Source organism: Phasianus colchicus, chromosome 7 (assembly GCF_987193195.1).
Source record: "Phasianus colchicus chromosome 7, bPhaCol1.hap1.1, whole genome shotgun sequence".
Taxonomy (NCBI): Eukaryota; Metazoa; Chordata; class Aves; order Galliformes; family Phasianidae; genus Phasianus; species Phasianus colchicus.
Window position 1 is genome coordinate 8,118,983 of NC_143442.1, and position 25,620 is coordinate 8,144,602.

Consider the following 25,620-nt stretch of genomic DNA (forward strand, 5'->3'; position numbering starts at 1 on the left):
CAACCTTCCACTGTTCTCAAAAGGAGTGGAACAAGGTGGTACAGTGTGATGAATTTGTACCATCTCCGTTGAGAATTCTGTACCATAAGCAAATGTTTATGCAAAACAAATCTTACCCTTCTGTGGATCAGCTCTGCGTACAGCACATTTGATAGTTTGTTCCAGATACCTAAACATCAAGCTTAACAAAAGCAGCAAGAGTTAACACGTTACCAAGTGCTATGTGACACACAAAAGCATTTCTACTAGTGAATATCAAGACACTACATTTACAGAATTCATCTTTTAATGCACTTGTAATTCAAAATCATATTAAGGCTTCTACATCAACCTTAAGTGTAGAACCTTGAAGTGTCATCCTAAAAACACAAAAGCAAAAGTTCACTGAATTCTAAACATCTTTTTATTTTGTATTTGCTGCCATAGAAAGTAATCTATCAGCAGTCATCAGCATTACTGGGGAAAAATAATGTGGTTTTCCTTTTCCTAAAGAAAAGATGTGATGTACATTAAGTCAGTCCAAAATCCTGATGTTAAGTACAAAAAGCAACTGGTTGAATTATAAAATACCATACATACAGATATAAAAATGTTTCCGAAAGTGTTCCACAAAGTTTCTAAACTTTCAAGGACAAATCTTCAATAGGGTAGATAGGCTGTTGTCTTCAAAAGGTGAGCATCAGGTCATTTGAGTAGAAAGTCTGAATCTTTATCTTCCTATGTTACAGCTGACACAGACTTAGATTTTCATCCCAGCCAGGGATAACACGATGGCTCTAGTGATTAAGGTGTTTTTCCTGGAGTTATTAATTTAACAAGTGCATACTCTATATATAAAAAGGAAATTTCAAACAAAATTATACAACTGCTAGACTTTATAAAAATATAGATCTGTATTTTTACATGAGAATTATCCAAGGTAAGTTTCCATTTTCTTTTGTCTTAACCATTAGAAATTAATTTTTTATTCCTCTGGGATCTTATCTAGAGTTTAAATTAAAATGATGTGAAGTTATTAGCTGGTGGAAAGTTTTGGGAACTAATTTCTGTATTTATGTTTGGCCATAATTAACAAGCTACTGCACGTTGCAGTGCTCATCTTACGGTACTGGACATACTACACAGTCTATATCTACTTACTGCAGAATTTTGTATTTCTTCAGTGTTAAAACCCAAATAAAAACCATATTTGTTGTTCTTACCATGAAGAAAAAAATAAACCACCAACAAAAATAAAGTTAGACAGTATTTCTGTTTTGCTGTACTGCATTAACTCTTTACTGTGTAGTGGAGGCAATAATGAATAATACAGCCATTTGATGAAGGAATGTAGAAGAGTACATACTGGAAAAAATCCCAGACTTTACAGCTGTGTGTATGTGTATATACACACACGTATGTCTACAATTGCAGCTGTAACTTTCACTTCACAAAAGAGATTTAATGTATAGACTGAACAATCATATAGATCAACTTCACCAGCTGGAGATCTTCAGGAAGAACTAGCTTTCAACTTAGACAGCAGCATTTCATTCTTACGACATTCCTGTTAACAGAAAACAAACACATAAGGTAGTTATTCTTAACCCTACTGTATGTATCTGCACATAAGCAAACCAAAGCCTCATCTTTGAAAGACCTCCAAAGTACAAAGTAGTCAGGAATAAGTGATGAATTGAAGTTAACTCTTGATTCATCCACAATATTATTCCAATGGAAAATTCATTAAGCTTCATGACACACACACCAAAAGAAATGCTGCTTGACCATTAGTCCAAAATTGTTAGAAATGGATAGAGTATATCCACATATTTATTTCAAATTGAAAAAAAAAAATCAAAATTGAGATTACTTTTCGAACATCTGAAAATCCAGAAGACAGTCTTCAAAATGTCAGTGTCCAGGAAATTATTCTTGGTCAAGAAATGTGTGAACATAGGCATATACCATCTGTTTTCAACAGCACAACCACAATTTTATATCATTATTTTTAAAAATAGCAAGATTGAATAGAAGTTCTCTCACAGGGCAGTGGAAGAAAAATGGCTTTTTTTCTGCTTCAAAAAAAAACCCAAAGTAACAAAACCCCCCTCAACCACCTAATCTCTTCAAAGAGGATGCAAAATACTGTCAGAAATGTAGAACAGCACATCTCCCAGAGCATATCATCCAAAACAGGAGGAGGCTACCCCAGAATAAACCAGAAAGATTTTTTTTTTCCCCCAAAAACATCTGAAGCCAAATGACAATTTTACCTGGCAGCACTACTTTCTTTACCATGGTAGCAATTAACAGAAGCACACATTATGATGATAAACTCAAGAAAAGTGAAATGAATGAAGGGTTAAACAGTCCTTCCACAGCAAGTAAAATACAAGGCTGGCAACTAAAGTATTTATGACTGCAAAGACACTAGATTGCCTCTCTTATACATTTCCACAACCCTCTTTGCTCCAATGCCTAACTGCTGCTCATAGATGTCCAGGAGATTCCATCCTGAAGCCTAAATATACAGCTTGCTCAGTAACAAGTTAATACTTCCCTTTTAACATGAATGGGTGCTAGCCAATCAGTGTCAAAAGAATTTTCAGAATAAAATTCAGAGTTTAAAAATAACGTGGAAACATCCATGAAGAGACAATGTTAACATGTAATAAAGTATAAGGAACACCTGTGCACAACTTGAAAATCCTAATTGTTCTGGCTTGTTTCTGGTGTAATTAGAATTTTGAATATGACAACACAAAATTAACAAAATAAAAACAATACCATTTGTTGCCATCTAAATTCCCATTGAGTAGAAATGTAGTAAGGATCTACATTATAAGCCTTGCAAGAAAAAGAATTTTAAAAATTCATAGTTCTGCTAGTGATGAGAGTACATTTCATCCATTCACACTATATGAATACTGCTCATTTCTAGGCAGTGATATAAAACTCATTCCAAAGATGAGATTGCCAGCTTTCTCATAAGCCAATTCTAACTCTTTGTGATTTAACACCGCTAAGTCACCAGAAAATAAATGTAGAAAGTAAGATTAAGTTCAGAAAAACCCATATATTTAGAAATGTGCTCTTAACCAAAAGCAAAGTTTATAATTTGCTTCAAAGCAATCAGTGTATCTGTGCAGAACTTCTTAAATTACTCCTGATCAGTTCAAGTATTTGCCAACTTATACTAGCAAAAAATGTTCTTACCTCTTTAAATTCTTTCACTGTTTTAAAGTAAAGCCTCTGTTTCTCTAGAAGCTCTAAGTATTCATCATTCAATTGATCTCTTCGCATTTTATTTTCTTGCTTCTTCTTTTCCATCTGTTGGTATACAGGAAGGATTAAAGGTCATTTACTGTATAAGAAACACACATATCAGCACACAAAGTGTAAGAAATAATTTTCTATAACAGTGAGACAGATGCTTCACAAATGACACTCCTGCCTTGTGCTTTAAGCACAGTGAACATTTAAGCCAACTCTTAAGAAAAATTAAAAAGCTAAAACATCTCAGTATCAATAACACTATAAGTAGCATTCAGAATTGAACTAAGGTTCATGTTTCTGCAAGCCCGGAATTTTGCTCACCAAACAGTTCTACATCAATGATGACATGGTGAAATTAACAGGAAACTGCAGCCTTTTGATGAAACAGCAAGATCTTGATTTGGTTGTTTATGCTAGTTGTACCAAACAGAGCAGGGCACATCTTTAATTTTTCTATGTAATTTTCACTTGCTCAAGACCCACACATGAAAATTCTCTTTCGTCTTTGTGCCAAAGTTGTGGCAAACACAACTCAAGTCTCTAAATGGAAAGATCAGCTCTTATTACAGAGCTGGCTGCCTTCTTCTCAGGAATAGAGTCTACTGACAAGCACTACTTAAAGCATTGCACTGTATGCAAATATATCCGTGGACACATTTAATTGGAGTAACTTTTGGCTCATGTGTGTACATCGGCCCAAGACCAGTCAACACAAAGTCCACTGACACTGAACTTTCACAGAACAGCCACTCAGTGTTAACAGAAACAATTCTGTCTTCTCTGCAGTAACTCTTGGGCTCTGCACACCCACAAAGCTCTTCCACTTGACCCATGGGCACAACGCACTTTTTAAAAACTACTTAACACCACAAAGTGAGTCTAACATAGGCACAGCTGTACTTGTGCATTTTCCAAACAGAAAAAAGTTCCCATTGACCTCAGGGACATCAGTGAGACTTTGGGTACACACAGCCATTTCAAGCATCTACATCACTACACAGCCAGTAACAAGGAATATAAAATGCCCACCAGCACAGAAGCATTAACAGTACCTCTCTTCTACTCTATTCATTTACATTTCAGCGGTGAGCAGTTTCTGATGGATGGGAAAAAAATAATACTTGTAATATGCTCGCTTAATTCACACCTCACATACTGAATTTTGCCATGCATAGTTACTATCCAAGAGGCTTTTCTGAAATAATTTTCAGGTTCTATTAGAGTAAGTGAGAAGTGACTCAGACCTTCATTCGATTCTGTTTGATGCCTTCCACGATCTGCTCCATCTGTCGTAAGAACTGCTCACGAGAACCAGAAGATGCCATTGCTCTGGAGAAAAAAAAAAAAACAAAAACCAAAATGATACGCATGTGGAACAATGCATCTCATCTACAATTAACCCGTGTATTCACCGATGTCCAAGTGTTTGCATTACTTAAAAATCCATGTAAAAAAATAATCTTTTTAATCTCTGATTTCAAGTAAAAGCTCAGATCTTCAGCTGATATAAACTATCAGATGGGAACAGAGACTACAGAGCTCATCACCAGAGTTCTCTCTGACAGTTCAAGTCTCTCATGTGTTTTCAAGAAATAAATTGCTACTAACTGACCAAGAGCACAAACTTGTAAGAAAAGCAGCTGATTCAAATAAAAGAAGGTGATTGAAGGACTAGGAGAACAGTTAATATTCTAAACCACTATTTTGTGTCCTGACAGGAAAAGCCCTGAAGTAATTTTGGGCTTGTAACTTATCTTGAACAGATAAAGGGAAACAAAGAAAATATCACCCACTACCCATCAATACAGCCAACCAAATTCCAGCTGTCAATTACAGTACTGAGTTCTACTGACTGGACAGAATCAAAAGGATATCATCACTGAGCAGAACAGATCTACAATTCCTGCTGCAATAGAAAACACTTGAAATACCTCATTGTTTGGGCTTGTTTCTAATGTAGTTACAATTTTGAATAAGACATTAACAAAATAAAAATTTCTGAGTCAACATAAGACAGCACAAATGTGTATGTTCATGGAAGTGTACAAGAAGTGTTTAGGTGCTGTGCTGGGGAGCATGGTTTAGTGGGAAATACTGGAGATAAGTGGACAGTTGGACTGGATGATCTTGAAGGTCTTTTCCAGCCTTGATGAATCTCTAGTACAGAAATCATTACTTACTTAGGAGAAAAAAAAAAAAAGTAAAAAAAATCACAACAGAATTATGGAAAGATATAATAAGAAGAACTATTTAAAAATTAAGTGATCATCTTCTTTCCTATGACTCTACTGTACAGCTGAGACAAAATTCACACTGGAATTTTTTCCCCTAAAGTCAAAAAAGCACCAGAGAGAAATAAACGTTGGCTACAACACAGATGGTATTTTGACCTGAAGTGTCCAAATGAATTTGACTTCACACTTCATCAAAACCTTTAAATACTGAGTTAGTCTATAAAAAACATCTAAAATATGCCTAATCTAATGTTTTGTACATAATATAACTACAGCTTCACAAAATAGAGAAAGATATTTCAATTAATGCCAGGAAAATTAAGACTGAATTTCTTTACACAACCGCAACTGAACAGCCAGATATTAAAAACATATGTTGACTATAAAGATTAAGTAATTCCAAGTCAGAAATTCCCCAAACATTGGCTTAAACAGAATTAATAAACTATTTTGTTAAATAGTTTAAGTTAATAAAAAATTCTAATGCATTTTTAGAGTCCATTACTTATGCCACCTCCTATTTTTCAAACCAGCCATATTACTCACTGCAACTAGCAAGAGAAAAATGACCATTACTTACTGATGAAAGTTGTCATGGATAGAATTCAGTAAATTGACCTGGGAATTAAGGAAGAAAAAAAAGAAAGATATGAGCTGATATTCTGATATCACTATGAGTAACTCCTGCTACAAGATACAGGCACTGTACTTAAATAAGACAAAAATCTGTAACAACATTAACAGGAGTTATTTTGTTGCTCTTGGGACAGCTCACCCAGCTGATTAAACTGCCTATTTTTTCTTACTATCTAAAGATTGCTAAGAGCACTAATATTCACTAATTAGCAATGAATGAGATTCCTCATGGCTTTCAATACCTCCTCCAAGTCTTCTGCAGTTAAACCTACAAGCAGTTTCTCCTTATGATGAATACTTGGGAACGTACTGAACAAATCTAAGTACTGCAAACTGAACCATTTGCTTTAACTGCTACAGAAAGTTGAACTGACCTCCCTCAAATCTACAGTCTCCCATATAAATGCAACAGCAATAGGCACATGCATTGCAGAACCTGCAGTTGTTCCTGACTTTACTATGAAACAAATTCTGAGCAGATTCCAAAGCAGAGAGATTTCTGTTACTCAGAGGAAAGAGATCACTGCGTGACTCATCGATACTTGCCAGATCTACATCCCTGCCCTGAAATATTTCCAATAAGCTTGTGTTTAAGAATGGAGTTCTACAGTTTTATACCACAAAACAGTCAAGTAATGAAAAGTAACATTGCAAAACTGTTGCACAGTAAGAATGCTGATGTGTTACCCTGCACAACAATGAAAGCCAGACTATAAACCCCGTGAAGCAAAGATAATGGAAAATTCAATTTAAAAGCATTCTGCACAAGAAATCATGTAAACATCTCTCTCGTGATTGACATCAAGCTGAATTAAATGCTTGAATAGTTTATTTGCCTTTTGAAATTATATCCACACAAGTGAAGCTTGGAACTTGGAAGTTACGTGCAACATAAGTTAATTGCTGAAGAACATTTCTGCTTTTAGACCTATTCCTTCAGTTGTTCACGTGCTCTCTAAAGTAGTCATATAAACTACTGATTTTCTAAACTGAAAACCACCTAGCACACATATTAGAATTCACCACTTAAGGCATGGAAATGGTCATTCAATAACTTCAAAAACAGGTATCTTTTTGTTGTTATAAATTTGACAACTACTTGGTCTCACAAACTAAGCAGAGAGAGATTTACTCATCAAATGTTGTGTTTTGTTCACACAGTGAGCAGTTTAAACATGCTGTACTAACAAATGTACCTTTTACAACAAAGATCATTTCCACCTCAACATCAAAAATATTCATATGAACCAACTGTCTCAATTTTACTTTCAAAGACTGATAACTTAGCTCTGACATGGCTAAATAGAGAGTTTTTACTTAGCTTTCACTTTCTCCCACACAGACTGAATATTTAGAAAATAGCAGTAACACTTTCTTACCTCTTTTTCCAAATATACTTTTTTATCATCCAGTGTATTATAAAGAGTAAAGAACTGTTTTGTTTCTTTGTGAGTTGCTGAGACTGCAAAGAAAAAAAAAAGGTAGAATAAAAGAGCATGAATGAAATGGAACCTATGCAAGCACTCCGCAGGCTCTGTATAATACATTGCTATCAACAATGGAACGCACTCTTTAATATTTGGAAGAATATTTCCTCTGCATTTGAATCTCCAGCATGGTTTGAAGCTGCCAGATTTTATGTACTCCAAAACAACACAGTTCAATGTTTAATCCCAGCTACTGGCAGTCTTTTATGTACATTATGCAAATGTACACTGGCACTATCTGCTGTGCTTCCTTAACACTGTCTATTCATTCTTCCTTCACAAGCTTTACCCTTAGACAATAAGGCTTCTGTGCTACTAACAGTTACCCTAGATAACCTGTGCACTGGTGGGTCACAGAGTGCAGGGATACAGATTTTCTAACAGTACTGTGTGCAAGAAACCAAAGTACATCAAACTGCATCTTCCAAGCTATGAATGTGCAGGATGCCCAAGGAGGCTTTAAAACAGTAAAAATTTTCTTTCCCTCTTTACAATAGATTTAAGCTGAAAGAATTACATACTATCTCAGGTCTCTGAAGTGTTCACCTCTTCTTAAGATCTCCACTAAGGAAACCTAAGATGGTGGGAAAAAGCTCAACGGAGAGGAACAACTGGCAAAAATTATTTCATTTAACATATCAAGCACTGTCTAGAATTCTGAACCAAGAAAACAAGTAGGGGTTTAAAAAGATCAAATGACTTAATGACAAAAATTATTCCAAAAGGTCACGAGTAAGCTAAATTAGACTGAAATAATCATATTAAACTCTAACAGCTAACAAGTTGTCATCTTTAAACAAAATCTTTTTTGAATATATTGGACTAAGGTTTTGAGCAGGGCCACTAACAGACAGCACAACTCTCCTGCCACGTCGTAACACCATTAAAAATCCAGTTTCTTAAAGGAAGTCCTATTGCTTGATGACGTTTTCTAGCTGAAGCCAAACAGCTGTTCCCATTTCAGAATTCAATGTTCTGGTGATAGAAAACCAGCGCTGACTACTTCTGCAGCATAAGTTGTGAGCAAAGAGCTTTTCCACTGCTGCAACTGACCCTGCATCCTAGAAAGCATACTGAGCACTCAGAGCCTGAAAGCATCAAGGAATTCAAGAAACGCTGGGACAGGCTGGAAAATCAGTAAGGACACTCCACAAAGAGACTTTCCAACTGCTGCTACTTTGAAATCAGGCTGTTGCTTGAAGAACTGCATGAACAGAAGGACCTTCAAAAGGCTTATAATGTTTTGATTAGTTCTGTTTTTGTAGGACTTTCTGCCAAATTGAAGCGTTTCCCAAACCTCTCCTTTTCTGCAGCTCTTCCTTACCTTGTAGCAGCGCTGGCAGTGATAACAATATACATATATACACATATCCACCTTTATATTTAATAGCATGGAATATTGAAACTTAGAAGAATTCCAGTACAGAACCACTGAGGTTGGAAGGTACCAGTGAAGGTTGCCCTGTCCAAAATACCTTGGACCCAGAAGTCCAAAAACCTGCTTTTGGCAACTCTAAAGATCTCCTGAATCTGGCCAAATGAAAAATCTCCTAAGAAAAAAACAAACAAACAAACTCACAGTTCTCAGAAAGATTTACCACAAGTTTTCAGCTCTATTTGCTCTATTTTCTAAAACACTCGCCTGGATAGAGAAGGTTCCTGGCCAGAAGACCATTATTCTAAGTTATTGCATTTATTTTGTGCTTCAGAAAAGTTCCAGGAAATTAAAAGCAACTTAAATCTACTTGATTTGTATATAGTGAATTAAGGACTTTCTAAATACACTGGTCATTGATCTATATGACTGAACCTGCTACAACCAGAATTTACTCCAAAAATCTTGTATATCAAGTTTTGCCCACAAGAGAATTCTTACAGCCAGCTTAAAAAACGTTGAAAGTAGGGTACATAATGTGAATAACAAACAACCCCTAAAGTCCACAGAAGTTTAAAATGCAATTGCCCTCCTTCTGGGGCTTTAGCCTTCAGTAGAACATTCCTGCTTGATATACATACCCTGACTGTAAAGTTCAATAAATCTCTTCTGATACTGTGTTAGCTCAGCTCGGCTGGGTACTTCATCAATCTTGCGCTGTAAAATCGCTATTTCTCTGTTTCTTCGTGCCTGAATAGAAAGTTAGGAGGGGAGAAAACAAAGCCTCTTCTTGTTCTCTTCTTAAAATGGATGAAGCCCCCCAAGCAGTACTTTGTTACTAAACAATTAATGTTTGTTGGTTTTTTTTTTGTTTTTTTTTTGTTATGTTTTGTTTTCTTAAGTGTTGGCTGAGGCACAATATTATTTTGTAAATGATTTGTGATTTTTAATTTCTTTTTTTTAATTACAACAAAAAGTAATATTAGTATTAAAAGTGACAGGGTAAGAAAAACTTTAATCATTTTGTCCAAATAAGTTCATAGACTTACCAACAATAGCCGGATCTTCTGAAGTTTTTCTTTCTCAGTTTTGTATTGCTGGTCTATGAGCTTATTCGGCTCCTAGAATTTGAGAACCCAAAACAATTGTGGATTACAATGACAAATGAGAGCTGCAATTACAAAAATTTGCAGTTGAGTTTTGTCTGTATTTGTATCTTCAATGAATGGCTCCCACTAGAACACCATCATCGCTTGCTATTTTTTTAAACAATGATCCATAATCTACATTTAAAAATTTGACAACTTCATCTTTCACTACAAACAAGCAAAGACTTTTAGATTTTAGTTCTTAAGATTTGTCAGGTGTTTTTCCACTGCTTGCAACAGTTACAAAAAATGAAGCCATGTATCCAAAGATTCTCTGTAACCACTGTGCAAATGTTTAGTGCACACTTTGATTCACCAGCAGGGTTCAGAGAATCAGAGAATGGTTTGGGTTGGAATGGATGATCAAGTTCTAACCCCCTTCCCTCTCCTCCACCACAAGCAGGACCACCAACCTCCAGAAGGGTAAGGATAAACACAGACCAGGACAGAATGCAAACCCTCTGATGTATTCTACACTTCCTGCAATGAGCATAAATCACTTTCTTTTCTTTAAATATTTAAGTTACATTTTCATTTTTTCATGCTCTGTTCAGAAGGACAGCAGCATTACTGAACCCATAATCTACCTAAATATATCACTGGCACCTAAATATATCAAATGTTTACTCATCAAAATAATTAAGTCGAGTGTTTCATTTTCTGTTCATTCATTATTCATTGCCATCAGTTTGGTCGCATTGGTATTAAACCTAATTTCAGATAGCTGCTAATGTATGCAGTGTTCTGAGCCACTGAAAGTTGTGCTTCCATCCTTCAAACATATCCACCTTAAGGGGAAAAAAAAAGACCTCCATAACAAACATATTTTCTGAGGAGGACCTGTTTACACCATAAATATGCACTGCTCGTAATACAACATTCAGAGATTCTACTCTGATACTACAAAGAAAAAAGAAAAAGGAACAAAAATACGTATGAGTTTGCCCCATGCATTCTAGCAAGAAGAATGAAAAATACTGTGGTGATTTTTATTCTATTGTACTTCATTGTTTATCAGCCTGAACTGTGGCTTTACCAGTGGTGGAGAAAAGAATTCTTCAGAAATTGCAACAGGTCTTTTTACCTTAACTAGAATGTGCCCAAGTCAGAAAGACATAAAACAACATTTTAAAACACAAATTGAAAATAAGCTCTTCACATTTGCTATTTACCTCTTCCTCCCCATTTTCTGCTGCCTCAGCTTTCAAATTCTCAATATCTTGTTGAAGCCGCTCCATTTCTTCCTTTTAAAAAAAAGGAGTTTATATTGCTTTTAATGAAGACCTCTTCTCTTAAAAAGGGGATGGCAGGAGGCTTGAGAGCATACAAGCGTAACAAACTTGTGGTGCTGACAATATGCTTTAAAATTTTTAAAGACCCAAAAGCAACCCCTGCCCCCACGGTTAAGCATGTTTTACAACTCATTACATAAAACTGAATATCTACATTTATCAAACACGGGAAAAGATTTATTTCTTACTTGTAAATATACTTGCAAATATACTTTGCTAGCTATAACATTCTCATAGAAAAGGAGAAGCTGAGGAAACAATGAAAGACTACAACAGCAACAGCATGACACAGAACTGCAATGCATGGTATTCCTAACAACGAATGAACCTAAAATTAGCTGCAAGGTCATTTCCATCAGAATTCTTCAGAGTTTAGCAAAATGTTCGTATAGGAAAATGAGGTTTCTGTGCTCAGTATCTACCAGAATGCAGTATGCCTGTTCACTTCTTTTCATTCCATTAAATTCCACCCCCTACTGTTTAAACAGATGCGAATGAAAACAAATCTCACTGATCATATTTCTAGGCAGCCCATAAACACAGCAGTAATACACTACAATTAAACAGCCAAGCTGAAATGTTACTCTGGAAACTGTAACAGATTTATCTCAGTTTTTGTATCTCTAGTGGTTTGCTCCAAAGCTAGGGACTTTCAACAAGATTTCCACTTTGACACTGGGCTCCTCAGGTCATTGCTGGCTCATCTAAGAAGATGGAATGGGGGAAACAGGAAGAAAGGACAAAACAGGAAAAAGTATAATGGTTGCTTACTGAGTTGTAAGTGAATTGTCATCTAAGAAACTAAAACTTACCCTACAATGTGCTTTAAATTCTTGCTCCTGGCTTTTGAGGTTTTCATTCATGGCTACCAGCATTCGCAGATTCTGTAACACACTAAATTTGAAGACCAAGCAAAACAACATTAGTCTTTTCGTTTCTAACTTAAACAGATGGAGAACTAAAAGACATCGGAACAAGCTGAGTTCTATACAACTTTACAACAAAGTCTATGTAAATTAAAAATCCAAATATCATGACAGCATAAAGAAAAAATCTGATACTACCCCAGAATTTTGACGTTTTGTGATATTCTGACCTCATTGTTGTGGAAATTTTGAGAATCTATGCAAGATTAAGGCTTCAAATATAAAGAATATCAAAATAGGAAGGCGGCAAATGCATGTTTAGTGTTACTTGTGCTTTTACTTTATTTAAATATCTACAATTACTTTCAACTACAGATTGAGATTTTTCCACTCTGAATTAATTACTTGCTAATCTTCTGACTAGTGGAAGGAAGCTAGAGAATTTATTTTTCTAAACAATAATCCTTTGCTTAGGTTGAAAACGCAAGACATAACAAACGACTTATTTTAAAACCATCATTTTTTATAACTTCAAAAGCTACAAAGGAGAACAAACATGCAAACTTACCTAGAATCTGCTTGGGATTCTATTGTTTCTAAGGCTGCTAGTTCTTTGTCCAGCTTTTCACTGTAACTCTTGACCTAAGTAATGTAATTAATAGTAATCCTCATAACAGTATCACAAAAAAGTCTCCCTTTCTAGGTAATATAATAAATAAAATCAATCAGTTTCTTTGGGACCAGAAAAGTAGAAATTCACAAACTCAAAACTTTCTTAACATAAAAGTTACCAACCAGCTTCCCCATTTAACACATCCCTCCACATAAAACTTCGTAAAAGAATTCTCAGAAACTATTCTGCTAGAGTAAGTGCACAGAAAAACAAAAAAGATTACCTCACTTAATGTCTTTTTTGCTTCGGTACATTTTGCCTGTAGATCAGCACATTTAGCTTGCAGCTATTATGAAGAGAAAGAACAGAGTATGATTCTAAATTCATGCTTAATTACATCTGTAACAGAGAATAGCAATATTTGAGATCTTGATAATGGGTATCTGTTAAACAACAGGCAAATCATCACAATCAAGGCATTTTCTTGTCTGAGTCCATTTGATTCTAAGTAATCTGAACAATTACTAGCAGTAAATACTTTCCACCCGCCTTCTTGATGTATTAGGTCCTAGAATGAACAGCAGCTTTTACTTTTCTGCTAGAATCCCTTTTGTAACTTACTGGACTGAATCTCTGCTGAAGTTATTTAGCCTGGCTATGATAGCCACGTCCCATTTAAAAAAAGAGAGTCCCATTTTTTATTTCTCCAAATAAGCTAGGGTAATTCAAGACTTACACAAAAACATATTGAGACCATAGAAAGTGGTTATTTGATTTATTTGATTTTATTTTGGGAAAGTATGGAAAATCCATTAAGTAGGAGTTACCAAAAATCCCACAGACTATTTCACCTTATCAGATAGCTTAGTATCACACAGAATCACACACACAAACACACACACAGAATCACAGAATGGCCAGGGTTGGAAGGGACCTCAAGGATCATGAAACTCCAACCCCCTGCCACATGCAGGGCCACCAACCTCCCCATTTAATACTAGACCAGGCTGCCCAGGGCCCCATCCAACCTGGCCTTGAACACCTCCAGGGACGGGGCATCAACAATCTCTCTGGGCAGCCTGTTCCAGTACCTCACCACTCTCATAGTAAAGAACTTCTCCCTGACATACAACCTAAATCTACCCTCCCTCAACTTAAAACCATCTCCCCTTGTCCTGCAGTTATCAACCCTTTCAAAGAGTTGATTCCCCTCCTGTTTGTAGGCTCCTGTTTCTCTAAAGTATTTATAATTTAATGTAACATCACAGGCAGAAACAATAGAAATAGGACAAGGGTTAGAAGAGATAAGCAGAAGCACTGCAAATAAAGAAATGCATGTTTGGCTTTCTGATTCACTTCTTTTCCTGATGTTTAGTTTGCCATTCACAACGTGGAGCTGTGACCCAACACCTCACTCATTCCCATCCAGGGGGAAAACTTACAACAATTTTTTTTTTTAATTACAATTTTTATATTTCTCACCAATAGGCCAAATTTGAGCTAGTTGGAAAAAATCCTAATTTAAGCCCAAAGTCCACATTTCATGAAAACTGACACAAAAATTAAAGAACTATTTGACAGGAGAACTCTTGCCAAAACTTACTGCAGTACTGAAACAAGAATTTCATAATCACATTTTAAGAGGAAGTCTTGACTACCACTGATTTCAGCTTCTTCTATCTTATCCCACAAAAGCTGCCTTTGGCAAATAGCAAAAGAAGATCTGCTAGGAAATTTTTACTTTAGTAAAGTGATGAAAGAATTATATTTGGCTTACAGCTGCCAGTACTTCCTTCTGTACAAAAACGTAACACAGACTGTTATGTACTGAAAATAACCAACGCAGAATTCAATGGCTCTCAACTGTTAAAATGCAAAGAGCATTACAGGACTAAGAAAATATTTAAGTATTCCTGTGGATACAAAGTTCATCTGGAAACTAAAAGTAGGTTTGTAATTAAGGACTTTGCTTTTTATCTGTAGTTTACAAGCTCATTTTCTCTCCACTGCAAACTGCAGCCTTCTCAGCAGTATGTGGAAAGGAAGCAAATACGTTTATGCATACACCAGGAAAATGGGTAAAGGAAATGACTTGCACCAGAAATTAAAAGGGAATCCACTCAGCACACACCAAGTTACAGGAATATTCTGTGTTACTAATTCAGCAGCTACACTATGCTACAATTTTGCAGAAGGCCAAAAATATCTGCTCCAGAAAAAATGATTTTGAACATCTCAGACACCGGGGATCCATCCTGCTTTCAAGATTATAAGAATACAGCACAAAACAGCTGCAAGACTCACCCACAACTGCCAAACTGACTTACCAGTCTCTCCTGCCATCTCCCACATTTATCAATGTTTTCTTCTTTGTTCCCCACACAATTCTTACCTCTTCCAGGAGTTTGGTTTTCTGCAAAATCTGCTTATTCAGAGATGCCACCTTCCTTCTGTGTTGTTGAGCAGCTCCAAGTCTTTCTGGTCGCTCCTCAGCAGAAAGCTCAGACTGCTAAAATAAACAGTAACAGACTGTTGAACCTCCTGTCAATGTTTTTTGTCTCTACAGTAGCTAAGGAGATGCCAAACTGGAGCACACTTAGGATATTCCTCATCAAGAACTGTGTCCCATGGTCCAACAGAAACAATGATTTATCAATTTAACTTACGCCAAGGTAAGAAAGCAGTCAAATAACTAAATTACATCCCAAAAGATTAGGTAAAGTAAGTTAGTGAGGTGCTGTGGGAATGCTTAAGAATACTGTAGTAATTGATTAATTGTAGTATACTGCATCAGCATCACAGTAAGCCTATTAAGGTTTTTAAACAAGAACAGCAGCACCACAAACAAAACCAAAAAAGCTAAAAATCCTCTTAAGCAGCAGCATTGCTTCAGTATAAGTATGCTTCAGTAAGGTATTTCCTCAATTTCTTGAACAGGAGATTATCCATACCTCAATATATAAATCCAGAACTCTCAAAAGCATCCAACAGTTGTCTTTAGATACTGAAACACTGGCATAGATGCAGCAAGCTGAATGACAATGACATACTCAGTGAGGTAATTACGTTAACCTCTCTAAGCTTTTATTTATTTTTATTTTACTTTCGTGAAGTAATTCTGATATTAATTCTGACATCTATCCTAACAATCTGTGTACTTTCTTTCCACCTAATTAGGAAAAGAAATAATGCCTCCAAACAACACCTGCCACACTATATTAAAAAGATACACATCAAGATTTTCTTACTTCTCGTATTACCAGGGATTTGATCAATTCTTGCACTCAGCTCTGGTGAGGCCACAACTTGCACACTGTGCACAGTTTTGGGTCCCTCACTACAAGAAATAAATTGAGGCCCTGGAGCACATCCAGAGAATGGCAATGAAGCTGTGAGGGTCTGCAGCACAAGTCCTAAGAGGAATGGCTGAGGGTACTGAGATTGTTCAGTCTGGAAAAGAGAAGGCTCAGGGGTGACCTTATCATTCTTTACAACCCCCTGAAAGGAGGTTGTTGTGAGGTGGAGGTCAGCCTCTTCTCCTGCCCAACTAGTAATAGGACAAGAGGGAATGGCCTCAAGTTATGCCAGGAGAGGTTCAGACTGGATATTAGAAAAATTTCTTCTCTGAAAGAGTGGTCAGGTACTGGAATGGACAGTATACACATTACATGCAAACCAAGAAAACTGGAAATGTGAGAGAAAGAAATGTTAGTTAAACCTGTCTGAGACTGATCTTGCAAAAAAATTAACATGAATCCATATAGAACATCCTTGGCAACAAACAGTTCCAGTTAAATTCAAAGTCTCCAGAGGAAGCATATGAAGTGTGGCCATACTTCATTCCTCCTCATTTCTACCATGCATATATCCATTTTAATTATTATGCCCCAGATAGAAAAGGAAAGAGAAGTAGAAATCTATAGCATTAATAAAATATTTAGGTTTTCTCTACTAGACATAACTTCCCACATGGCTTTATTTGTAATGTAAAAATTGTTGCAATGAACAGCCTTCTCTCATCCTAGAAGGATTCAATCTGAATCAACTGTTTTTCCAATGTTTTATAAACATGATAAGAAGAAAAACAGGAAAGCAATTGAGATTACTGACAAATCCATAAAGAATGTAGATCAGTATGTTTTGCATTCCTCTCTAGGAACTTGCACTGAAGGTCTCAAAGCTTCCACTATGAATGGGAATATCTGTAAATGATTGGAGGGATAATCCCTCTAGCACAGTAAAATTCAAAGCTACTTCAAATAATTATCCTTAAAAAGCTGCAATGGATGGGCTAATAAAAAGCTACCATTCATTTGAATTTACAAAGTTAATGGGGTGAACAGAAAGCTGCATCCATTGATCTTCAGCAAAAATACAATCTTGTAAGAACAGTCTTAGCAAATGGCAAAATCAGATCTAGATTTCTGCTTGCCAGCTTTCTTCATGGGAAATGGATTCTATTAAAACTTTGATAGACAAAGAAGCACTTCTTCCGTTCTTCAGACTATGAATAGTTACAAGGGGTTAAAATTATTAGAACAGTACATGAGTGCTGTTGTTGCTTTAATAAGCTGTTTGGTAACATCCTTAGTTCTCTTTTCCTGGTGTATGCATGCACACACCCTTTTTTTTTTTTTCCTTTTCAAATCCAGTAGATTTGAAAAGCGATATATTTTTGGCTTGACTTGAATCAGTTCTTACTTCCCAGAGTATTAATCATTGTTCTACTGTAATAGTCAAGGTCTTGCCGCCTTCTCTCAGAGCAGAAGAAATGTAACATTGAAATATGACCCCTGGACTTCTGTTCTTCCAATCTTTTATAATAAAGAAAGGCCAAGAATTTGCTATAGACTCCGTTGAGTTATAGGGTTTATCTCCCAAATGGGAAAGCTCCATACCTCATAAGTGTCAACAAAAAAGAAGAAATATTAGAAGACTATTGGACAAATAAGAGCAACCTATAACTCATAACTGGCAGTGATGTATTATATGTATTAATTGCTTGAAGAGCTAGATTTTCTTCTCACATTACTGTAAAGAAAACAATCACAGCTGAACACAACAAACAGAGCTAATATACGCCCCCGACTTTTAAAGCAATAAAAATTTGGGGTTTTTTTTATAATACTTGATTGAGAATGACAGACCCAGAACAAGTGATAATTGGAAACGAACGCAAGTAAGATCCCAGTGTCCTCATTTCTGTACTTATCATTATAAAAAGCATTGAATTTACATCTCTGATTTCAACAGAGATGACCACAGGCCCATTATCCCTAAAGAAGTTTAAAAAGCTACTTAACACCCAAGATGCTCATGAACATAATTAAAAATACATGCTCTGCCAAAAGATTATATTTAAGTCTAATTGAAATACTTCCCTGAATCCTGACTGTACTGTCATCCACAGCATATATGAAACAGTATTGTTTTAAGACAATCACAGCAATTGATGTGGAAGCTTTAATTAACAAGCTATCAAACACGATTTGGTAAATCTTTATCAGGAAACACACTTACCTTTTCTGCATATTCTGACACTATTTGCTTGATCTCATCCGACTGGAGTCCAACTATCTGTCCTACTGTGCTTGCTGTCAACTTGCCCTGCAATTGTATCAAAGTGACAAAATATTGAGAGTTTTGGAACTGCCTGTTCATTTCACAGGGCAATTTCACCATGCTCTGAACATTTCAATCAACATTGAGATCAGACAAAATAATGCCTTTTCTTCTGAGATATCATAATAAATTGAAGCAACTCTTAAATGTGAATTTCTTCCCATTCCTCTCACCCAAAGAAATTGCAAGATTACTGCAGTCTAGAAGTTTCATTACATATAGATTTACTGCAGGCAACTATGAATTTTAACTGAAAACACAGTCAGTTGTTTTTTTTCCAAACGTCTTATACTAATGGTATTGTTTCTAATATTCATCAGCACTTTGAAAAACACCATGAAATGCATACAGTTTTCCTCCACTCTCCCTCTTAAAATGATTATTCAGCTGGCTATCTTCATAAGATGAATAAAATGAGATCATACTGTAGCTGCAGTAGGTAGCTGCACTGTGACATCTTTCCCCTTAAATTCTCCCTGTAAATAACATCTGAAAGAGGCACTTGTTTACATTATTTTACCAGGATTAAGTTATCAGCCTCATTAAGAACTACTGTCTTCCTAATACAACCATCTTTTCATGCACTCTCTTCATGAACATTTAAATGCATAATCATTCCAAGACTTCAGACTCACAAGTAACTTGATTTTAGGAATAATTACCACAAAGAGCGAATGACAACTAGAAAATAAGTGCCAAAATGATAATTTTGTACTGCACTATTTTCCAAGAATGAAAACAATTCAAGACTGGAGAAAAGTGTACTAAAATTTGCATGAATATCCTCACCTCTGTATCTCAATATACTATGGAGCCCTACAAAGTAGAAACATTGATAAAAAATACAAACTGTCATTGCTAAAACATAATCAACACAATTTAAACAAAACTGTATCAATTTTAGACATTGTTTACCTCTTCTGTTGCCATTGCAGCCATTCCAGTCATCAGAGTTTTAATGCGAAGCTAGGATAAAATAACAGGTATTACACAAATCTATTACCTAAGCTATTTCTGATTATTAACAGTGGCAGATGTATACAACTAATATAACATAACGTGTATTCTAATGCATGTAATGAGATAGTAAATCTGTGAAAGTTAATTCAGAGGTGTCTGAAACTACCAAATACAGAAAAACTCTTTATAAGAGTACATATTGTAAGTTAGCTTGCAGTCCCTGTATCAACCCAAACCCTGACCTCCTAAAAATGCTCAGAGTCAAAAACAGAATTTAATTTTTTGTTACTGAACACCAATAAACATTTAATTTTGGGGCACTGACTTCAAGTTCCATATTCTCTTCAGGAAAGCAAGCACAGAAATCTTTCTTCCTGAAGCAAATGACAATGATAGAGGAGAGCAGTGATAACTTTTCCCTCCCCACAAGTTAGTTTCATCCATGCCTATTTAGACAGATGACACACCTCTTCAGCTGCCCGAAGGTCATCTTCATCACAAGGCTCAGCTTTTCCTGCTGCTGCAAGCCCTGAGGGTAGCATAATTTTCTTATCTTCAGTCTTTTGAAGAGAAATTAAGAAAATATTAAATCTAGTTGCAGTAATCTAAAGTATTAATACAGACAGCAAGGAGAAAAAAGAAAATAACAACAACAAAAAAAACCCAGATCTATTATGTTCCAGTTATGGAAACATTTCAGCTACGGAACAGCCTCACACATCATTTCATTTTCATGACAGGCTTTTCACACTTCATAAGTATTCTAGCTCTTCAAGACAGTGTCCCTGGCTGGCTAGACACATCTCTGGCACAGATCCATTATTCCATAATCTTCTGAGAACTACCAACCCCGCAAGTCAATTGGGTAACCCGAAATATGGTGTTGTGTATCTTTAAGATCTTACAGCAACCAATGCTCCAACAAAAGCAATTCTTCCAAAAATTTGAGTATGCTTTAAAAGTTCAAAAGTTTTTCACCTGTTCTGTTTTTCCTGCTTGTCTGCTAAATCCATACCTCCTAAAAGAATAACAGTAACATGAAATAAACACATTGTTCTCTCCAACTTCCAAACAAATTAAATTTCTATCAGTTTTTACTGATAAGATTCACTAAAAAGTGAGTAATTAAACAAAACTAGCATCCAAAGCCAGGCTCATGTTAGTTTCGGAATTCTCCAAATAAATGAAATAAGCAGGTACTACAGAATAGTTACAGAACAATTCCACCTCAGTCCACTCTTTCCATTATAATTTGTATATCTAGACCCCTCTTACAATGCTGTGACATAAAGGGCAAAAGAGCTGTTCTCATTCCAGTCAGAATTTAATTCTGAATGATTAGCTTCTGAATTCTAGAAAGGCCTTAGGAAATTGTAAGCACAATCTGTACTCCTCTGAAAAAGTCTTACGTGCTTTGATGAACCTGTAATTTGTGAAGCTCAGTGTTCAGAGCCTCAAAGATATACTCACAGTTTTCTACCTCTTTTTCTGGAGAGGCAAAATGGACATTTGAATTACGTTGCTAGTTTAGAAATACAATCTTAAAGAAAAGTCAGGTAGAAAGAAATTTTAGAGATGAGCAGTTTAGACACACTTAAGAAGAACTATACCCACTACCCAGTCACAAAGAGCGATGTTTTCTATATGACTAGTTCACAGCTACAACTCTTTAATTCCTTAACTACTGCAGAAGCAGGACTATTTATGCCTTTAATGGCTCGAAGTTAAAAGTGTAACTGTCACTTGTTCTCCATTTATTCAACACTCATACTTAAGGGGTAAATTCAGTCCTATTTTATGACAGCATAACTCCAAGTTTTCAAGAATTCACCAACATTAAGTTCTCTCTGCATTTTAAAGCTTAGCAGTGTAGGCAAAGTGATAGAGCACCACCCTCCCACAGAGTATGTATAAAGCTGTTTTAATATAGAAGCATTCAACAGTATTGCCATCATTGCATAAGCCATTTTTAAGAAGCAAAGAATAACTACATTCAATAAATATAACTCACTGAAGTCAGAAAATGGGTTCCCAATGGTGGTACAATGTGGTTCATTGTCCATATATATATATATATATATATATATATATATATATATATATATATATATATAGTATAGAGTTCACAGGGGAACAGGATGAGTAAAATAAGTCTGAAACCTGACTGGAGTAAATCTGAAAGTTTGATTCTCAAGTAGAATTAAAAACAAAACATGATCATTTTTTAAATGTACACAACATAAAACTCTCAAACAAACCAAGTCTTTCACCTGCCATATTCCAGAAGTGTAGCATGAACCTTTGACTCCTCATCCAGTAGTTCTTCAGCTCCCTTCTGACGTTTGTATTTTCTCTGGGGTTTGTAAACCTCCTGTCAGACAAGACAGCGAATGAAGACAGAGCTTGCAGAAAGCATTTTTTACTGAATAAATAAATAAGCAAAGCATTACTACTTACAGTGGCATTTTAACACTGCTTGCTTTCAAACTCCTGATACTACTTTTTTTTTTTTTTTTAATCATGCAAAATTTTACACTAAATTCACTTCCACGTGCTACAGGATTTGTTTTCCCACATTTTAAAGAAACTAGAATGGGTAATTTGACAAGAAACATTATTTCTTCAACCTTCTCTTTAATCATATTTTAAAGAAAAATGAGAAACAACACAACAAATATCTATTGAAAAAAGTAACGAAGATTCTACGATTAACCTGATAATGCCAAGTTATAGAATGTTTTCTCTTTACTAGAATTAAATATAACCATTATCTACACAGTCACCACAGATTTATCCAGTCACAAGAACTAAAGCAGATCATACTGCCATTTAAAGAATAAAAATATCTTAACAAGTGTTTTGCTAAAATCTCACACTATTATCACAGAGTGATCTTAAAGTTAGATGAGAATCCATCAACAGAACAAGGATTCATGGGACACCACATTTACTCTTATCCTTTTTTTTTTTCCCTGAGAGGGAGTTCCAACCTTCATCACAGCAGAGAAGTACTTCATCATCATTACCAAATAGTCAACAACAAAAAGCAACAGCTTTATTTCCTTTGGTTTGTTTTACATTGGAATAATTTAAAACCCCTCAAGAGTTAAAACAAACACATAACTAAAATAAAAGATGAAGTTGAAGCTTGTGCTTTTTACATATACTTTTTTAACATGCTTAACTTCAAACAATTTTATTCACGCGGGACAAATGATTCAATGCAAGAAGTTGCAAAGGAAAATAAAAGTGACTATGCTTTGCTTGATATAACCTCGTATACAACACAAACTATGATTTTCTACAGTTCTTGAACTTTAACCTTGCTAAACCAGCTTTCAGCCTCTTTCAAAGACACATAATCCCAAAGTAGAGATTTTAAACAAGTGAAAATAGCATTCCCTGGCAAATTTCTCCTGAATTTGGAAGTTACTCTTTGCAATTTTTCACTTGTTTCCAATCTGAATTTGTCATCTTTGTTCCAAATCTTGTTACATTTTTACCAGTTACATCAACGAGCCTTTTGCCATCAAGAAACTGCCACAATATGCATTTGCACACCCACAGAAAAGCAATGAAAGTCATAGCTTTTATGGTTGTACAGTATATTATATATAAAGCGTAGTCACTGTACCATTAACATTAGCCTTGGCATTAGCCAATCAAGTACTTGAACACAGACACTGTAAGAGAATTTCTATTTAATAGACACTCACTTTTCAGTGACAGTACTTATTCTAATAACCATTACTGATACTTAATATTCTCTTTTCTAACATTGTGACCATAAATCACACTGTACTGTCCCTCTGAGTAAAGAGGGGCAGGTCCTTAGAGCACAGGTCTAATGATGAATTCAGACAACAGCCTGATCTTTCACACTTGGTGATTCTCTTCTAGGAAAGTTGATTTCTCTTCCAATTCCATTGTAAGACAATTTAAAGGTGACTTGCAGAAGACTTGAGATTATATCCTTCCTTCCAGTTCCTACAGACAGACAGGAAAGCTTGTGTGCTTTTCCCCCTTAGAATTCACTCTGCACATTCCTCTGGACTGCACTCATGTGTTGACACCTTAAGAGATCCCATGAATTAATTTTCTGTTCCCCCTGTTTAGAAGGTTATACTGGTGTACAAATAAAACAATAATATCCATTTATGATGGAGATAACTCCCTCTACTCCCCCCAAAAAATCCAAACAATCAACAAAACTGACAGACAAAAATATCTCAAGAACAAAGAAAACACCATCCCAAAATGGGTAACAACAGTTACTAATGACTGCAATTAAAATTGTCAGAAGTAATTATTAAACATATTACTGAGAGATCATATATCGGTCATCACCTGAGGACATTTACAGCAATGCCCTTTTAAAACAGACATTAATTCAACCACATAACATTCAGTTCAGCAGTACTCACATAGTTCATTTGGAAAAATAAATACCTCCAAAATATGACAAAAGAATAAGATGATTTGCCTGGTCCAGTCCACCAAACAAGTGATCGCATTGCCCACCATACCAGCACTTAACACCTCTATCCACAAACAAGAGTGTAGAACACCTGGCAGGAGCTGCCTGAAATAGCAGTGATTTTCCCAGAAAAACAGCATTTTCACCACTTTTTGGAAGACTCCTGGAAGTGTCCTATTCAGAGCATACCTACATTTCTCATTGTTTGCAAAAGTGTTTTGAGAAACAAGCTGGCAAAAATAAAACAGCAAGCAATGACAGAAACTTGAGCTATTATGAATTCAGATAAGAGGCAGTGATACATCCTGGCAGCATCTGTTAAAAAGCTTTCAAATATAAAAAAAGAGTTGGAGGATCTGGATTGAAGGAGGAAGAATCCAATGGATACCATCTTTCCAAATCAACATTTGCTACCTGAAGATAACTTCCCCAAAACATGGTGTATATTTTCACTGCTAACTCAAACAGTAAAAATGACAAGGTCTGATAAAGGTTTGATAAAATTCAAAATAAATTAAGTCCAGTTGCTGATGGCTTCAGACAAACAGCCCAGTGAAGGCTGAATGACCTGTAGGCAACCTTGTGATTTGTTTGATAGCATGGAATACCATGCACTGTGTTGGTGGTTTACCTACATGTAATAATTTACACCTAAAAGGTTTCCAACATCAAGTGTTGTCTTCTGTAACCCTTCCTGAGAACGATATTTAGCATAGGACCTTCTCAGGAGAAAATCCAGGAGCAGATGCTTCGAGCAGAATTAAACCAAACACTATCATTCATTACTAAAATTGCTTGCTTCTTTCTTGATCATTAGAAAATAATAATCATTTACTTACAAAGATATCAGTAACTGTTTTGATAGCCTTCTCTTTTCTTTGCATAAATTCATCATCCTGCAAGACATCAGAAGTGATTAAAAATACAAGGATTGAAGACTTAATCTCAATCATTGTAATAAGTGTAGCAAACAAATTTGTCAAATACTTTCTAACTGAGTTGACCAATTGTTTGGTGAAATGCTAGTGATTTCCTTAAGCAGAAAAATATTTGTTCCTCCCATCTGCTAGGTAGGCATGCCTTTAAAACTGTATCCAGATTGGCAGTTTTTCTGTTCTCAGCTTATACAGTATCTGTAGTCCTTCTAGGGGATCTCATATCATTACTACATTACAAAGAAAGTTGGGATGAACACTTCACAGAGCTGTGAAGCAGATATTGCACTCAGGCATTCTACATACTGTAACAGAAAAACGAACTATTTTCTGTCTTACCTCTGGAAGCCTATGAGTTTTTTGAAACTGTGATATAGAGTAAGAACGGATATAGTCCCCCATTTCTTCCCTTGTTTCTATTGCACGTTTCACCAACCACTGAAAAAAGAAATCTGCATCAGTGGAAAAAGGAAGGAAGACAACAACACTGAACTGCTGCATCATTGTTTTTAATACAATAAAGAAACACACAAGCAAGAAAACCTGTGAAGATGGTAACTGAAGGACCTACTCCTAATAAAATGACCATGCATTAGCTATTGTATAAGCATCATGTTGGCCATTCCTCTAGGAATTAAAAAGAGGAATGAAAGGTTGAATCACACAACTAATAAGAAATAGTAAGAAATCACATGGCTACCCTTACAGTTGTATTTT

At 35.7% G+C, this 25,620-nt stretch overlaps 1 protein-coding gene across 2 annotated transcripts in view; it reads right to left on the bottom strand.

Annotated features, from left to right (window-relative positions):
- Positions 1–1,248: 1,248 nt before the first annotated feature.
- Positions 1,249–25,620, bottom strand: part of CCDC93 (CCC complex scaffolding subunit CCDC93) — a 32,648-nt gene continuing 8,276 nt past the window's right edge. The window contains exons 5-23 of one of the 2 annotated variants that reach the window (XM_090143608.1): positions 25,243–25,341; positions 24,808–24,864; positions 21,762–21,862; positions 20,470–20,509; positions 19,959–20,051; positions 19,447–19,497; positions 18,430–18,516; positions 15,302–15,415; positions 13,193–13,255; positions 12,865–12,938; positions 12,243–12,324; positions 11,311–11,382; positions 10,040–10,111; positions 9,632–9,740; positions 7,508–7,590; positions 6,073–6,110; positions 4,503–4,587; positions 3,199–3,312; positions 1,249–1,546 (exon numbers count right to left, since the gene is read on the bottom strand). In XM_090143608.1, the coding sequence (XP_089999734.1) occupies positions 1,493–1,546; positions 3,199–3,312; positions 4,503–4,587; positions 6,073–6,110; positions 7,508–7,590; positions 9,632–9,740; positions 10,040–10,111; positions 11,311–11,382; positions 12,243–12,324; positions 12,865–12,938; positions 13,193–13,255; positions 15,302–15,415; positions 18,430–18,516; positions 19,447–19,497; positions 19,959–20,051; positions 20,470–20,509; positions 21,762–21,862; positions 24,808–24,864; positions 25,243–25,341 (1,488 nt within the window). In that variant the 3' untranslated portion in view covers positions 1,249–1,492. Of the gene's footprint in view, positions 1,547–3,198; positions 3,313–4,502; positions 4,588–6,072; positions 6,111–7,507; positions 7,591–9,631; positions 9,741–10,039; positions 10,112–11,310; positions 11,383–12,242; positions 12,325–12,864; positions 12,939–13,192; positions 13,256–15,301; positions 15,419–18,429; positions 18,517–19,446; positions 19,498–19,958; positions 20,052–20,469; positions 20,510–21,761; positions 21,863–24,807; positions 24,865–25,242; positions 25,342–25,620 lie in introns of both variants that reach the window. The other variant, XM_031590708.2, reaches the window with a different exon arrangement.